General features: G+C 30.4%; 1 protein-coding gene across 1 annotated transcript; it reads left to right on the forward strand.

The window, feature by feature from the left end:
- The first annotated feature begins 1015 nt into the window (after positions 1-1015).
- On the forward strand, positions 1016-2666 carry LOC112727805 (zinc finger protein 10). Its single transcript, XM_025777705.3, has one exon. It carries the CDS (start codon positions 1381-1383, stop codon positions 2383-2385), a length of 1005 nt encoding a protein of 334 aa, XP_025633490.1. The 5' UTR covers positions 1016-1380; the 3' UTR covers positions 2386-2666.
- Positions 2667-3632: the final 966 nt, after the last annotated feature.

Here is a 3632-nt window from a genome sequence, read left to right on the forward strand (position 1 = left end):
ATAACTCTTGCACTTGATTCCAAACTTAATTATCACAAAATGTCAACTTTAGTGTTTAGTTGCCAAGTTGAATAGACTTTTTATATGAGTATAATTAAAAAAAAAAAAATCAGCCAAATTATTTATTTTAAATGGCATCTTTATTTATGTATATATTGGTTTCAGAAATTTTACTTTTTGGGGAAAAAAAGGCAAGTGCAATTGTAACTTACCAAGTTCCAAAATCACATTTACAATTATTATTATTGACATTATTATATATTAATTGATGATGTTGTTACTAAAGGACACTGGAAAACTGTACTCCATATGTTTTCTAATGCAATGAAGACAAAGGGAAATTAAAAATAAAGACTATTTCCATATATGATCACTTAAGTTAGACACCAATCGCCAGGCAAAGTTTTTAACATTTTTATTTCAGTTTTTTACTCTTTTTAGTTAAAATTTTCAACTTAATTTTTTTTTTATATAAAAATGCACATACAAACACGAGTAAACAAAATATAAACTGGATATTATCTAGGTATGTCTAAGATCAGTGAACAAAGCTTTTTTTTCTAAAATAAAATGGCAAAAAAAAAATACTGAATTTCTGTGTCTGGGGAAGAAATTTCAGTCAGATTTCTTGACTCAAGTACTGAACAATATAGCCACCCACACTTCACATTATGATGCCTAAGAGGCTAAGACACATTTCAGGACAATATATATTATTATTAGGGAGCTACTCAAATGAAGATGCAAAAAACATCTTTTTATGAAGATGCTTTGTATAAAAGTGTGATTTATTGATTTGGCCACACTTCAAATAAAAACAACACTTTTATAACATATCAAAATCTAACCCTACACTCCATCATCTAAGGGTCAAAAAGAAAAATCATCACATGAAGACAATTATAATATCTTCATGGGAGTACCCACCTTATTATTATTCCTTCTTTGATTTCTCATTGACCCATGTTGCACAATCCAAACACACAACACCCCCCCCCCCCTCCCCTCTTTTTCCCCCAAAACAAAATAATAATAATATCAGGTTTAATTAATCATATTCACCAAGCAAATACAAGGTAGAGTACCCACCACTTCACCTCCACACACAAAAATTAAACTCTTCCCTAAACTCTCCCTATCTAAGATCTCATTAGACCTAGAAGACTTGTACATATAGCTTCCAATTCCAAGCTTATAGATTTAGGATCATCACTTTAATTGCACTACCCACCTTTTTCATTTACATTCAAACCATCTTCAATTCTTCTATTTCCTTCTCCAAATCCCTCTTTGTGCCTCCTTAAAGTTCTAGGAATAATATCTGTAGTCGCAACCGCAATTTAAAACCCTAATTCCAGACTGATCGGTGTTCTGTTTTTAATGGAACAGGATCAGTGTTGGACGATGCAAGCAAAGAAAAAATTTTCTTTAGGATACAATAATAATCTTATCACCACCAACAATAACGATCGTTCTTCCTATGACGAATCGTCATGGGAAGAACAAGCCTTTGCCGAAGACGCGGCCGGTGCCCTTGTTGGTGGATGCATATGGCCGCCAAGATCATATTCTTGCAGCTTTTGTAGGAGAGAGTTTAGGTCAGCTCAGGCTCTTGGTGGCCACATGAATGTTCATAGAAGGGATAGAGCAAGGCTTAAGCAACAACAACCCTCTAGTCCCAACAACAAGAATAGTAATAGTAATAATAATGATGAAGTTTTTCATAGCACACCTTTGGGATCATCATATAATACCCTATTATACCCCTCTACTACTTCTTCTACTACTCTTTGTGGATTAGCTTTTAAAACTAACCCTAATTCTGATCTTGTTATTCCTTCAGCTTCTTCTTCGTCACTACCCTCTACTCCCTCTTCTTCCAAGGCTTTGTTATTAGCTCCTCCATCATTATTTCCACCACTTTGCAATAATTCTTCTTCTATTCTTCTTCACAAGAATTCCCAAGTCTATTGTTCTCATCCATGGTCAAACTTTGGTGGAGATAATCAAAGGTTGTGTTCTAATAATAAGTTCTTCAACCCTGAAGAAGCTGATGTTGAGAAAGTCTCACAAGGTAAGGGAAAAAATGATGAAGGAGAAGAAGAAGAAGACGGCGATGACGACGACCATGTGGGTGTGAGCTTGAACTTGGTTGTTTGTAGAAGTCATCATCAATTTGAGGCTAAAGAAGAAGAACATATAAGTTTCAAGAGGAGGAAAACAGAAGCTTCATCAATTCCACCATTTTTACCAAACTCAACAAGCTCAGTTGATAGACATAATCATCATCACATGCATCATCCGAAGATGATTGAATTAAACCCTAGCTCCATTGAAGAGCTAGATCTGGAGTTAAGGCTTGGTAGCTGCAGCTCCGAGGTATAGTACAGTATTACATTGGAAAACAAAAAAAGAAAAAAAATAATGAATATAGTTCAATTATTATTGTTAATTATTACCTATATATCTTTTTATGATTGGTGTTTTTGTTTCTATTACTTCTTTTAATTATATATACCTCACAAGGAAGTTTTTTGTTTTTGTTTTTCTTTCTCATTTTTTTTTCAACATGTTTAATCCTCAATCACAATCCATCAATGCTATAGCAAGTTTGTAAACTATAGGATTGTTATGAATGAATGAATAAATGTAGAATATTCTTGACATTATTACTGTAACATAATTGGTTCTTGATGGCTCCACCGATTCTTACAAGGATCAAATTAAATGAAAGTTTTCAAATACTGACAATGAAAATTCTATATTTGGTTGGGTCCTTACTTTGAATAGTCCAACACATATCTTCTTGTTTCATCCGAACAAATATATTTCTAGTTTTAATTTCTTGCATTGCTGCTTAGTTTACATTTTGATGTTTAATTAGGGTTTCACCGATCACTATGAGTTCTTAACTTTTTTTTTTTTTTTAAGTTAAGAGTGAGACTTGAATCCGAAATTTTTAGGTGAAGATAAGAGACTGTTATTTGAGTTATAGTCCATTGGCATGAATACTTAATTACTTGATCTTCTATTATTTCCATTGTTAATTAACAAAACTAACGCAAATTTATCTGAGATTAAAGGCCAAGATGTGTAGATTTAGAATCAGATAGATTGAGAGAATTTATAAGTTTGATGATTTGTTCACAATAAGACGAATTATACTGAGTTTTCTTAAAATTTTGTACATTAACTGTATTTTTTTTATTTGTCAAGATTATATTAATTTCTTGAAAACCTCAATCTCTTTTTGAGGAGATTATTATTATTATTATTATTATTATTATTATTATTATGTTATACTTACATTGTTATTTTATTTAGTGTCACATTTTAAAAAATTAAATCTAATATTAACTAAATTTAAGAGAATAATCATTATATATTTTTTCTTGAAAAAATAACACCAAATGTGAAAATGGTGGAGGTAATTTTGAAAATAATCTATTTTTTTTTCTAAGTGTGGTCTAAATCTAGATATTTTATATTAATTATATTTTGTATATATAAAAATTAATTATTTATATAAATACATATTAAAATATAAAATATATAAAATAATATATATAAATATATAATAACTAATTTTTAATATAGAGAGTAATTAATCACATTGATTCTAACTAGAAAAC

Source organism: Arachis hypogaea, chromosome 12 (genome assembly GCF_003086295.3).
Source record: "Arachis hypogaea cultivar Tifrunner chromosome 12, arahy.Tifrunner.gnm2.J5K5, whole genome shotgun sequence".
Lineage (NCBI taxonomy): Eukaryota > Viridiplantae > Streptophyta > Magnoliopsida > Fabales > Fabaceae > Arachis > Arachis hypogaea.

What these genes read in the sequence shown, in the direction of transcription:
- LOC112727805 (XM_025777705.3), top strand. Translation starts at nt 1,381, where the DNA reads ATGGAACAGGATCAGTGTTGGACGATGCAAGCAAAGAAAAAATTTTCT.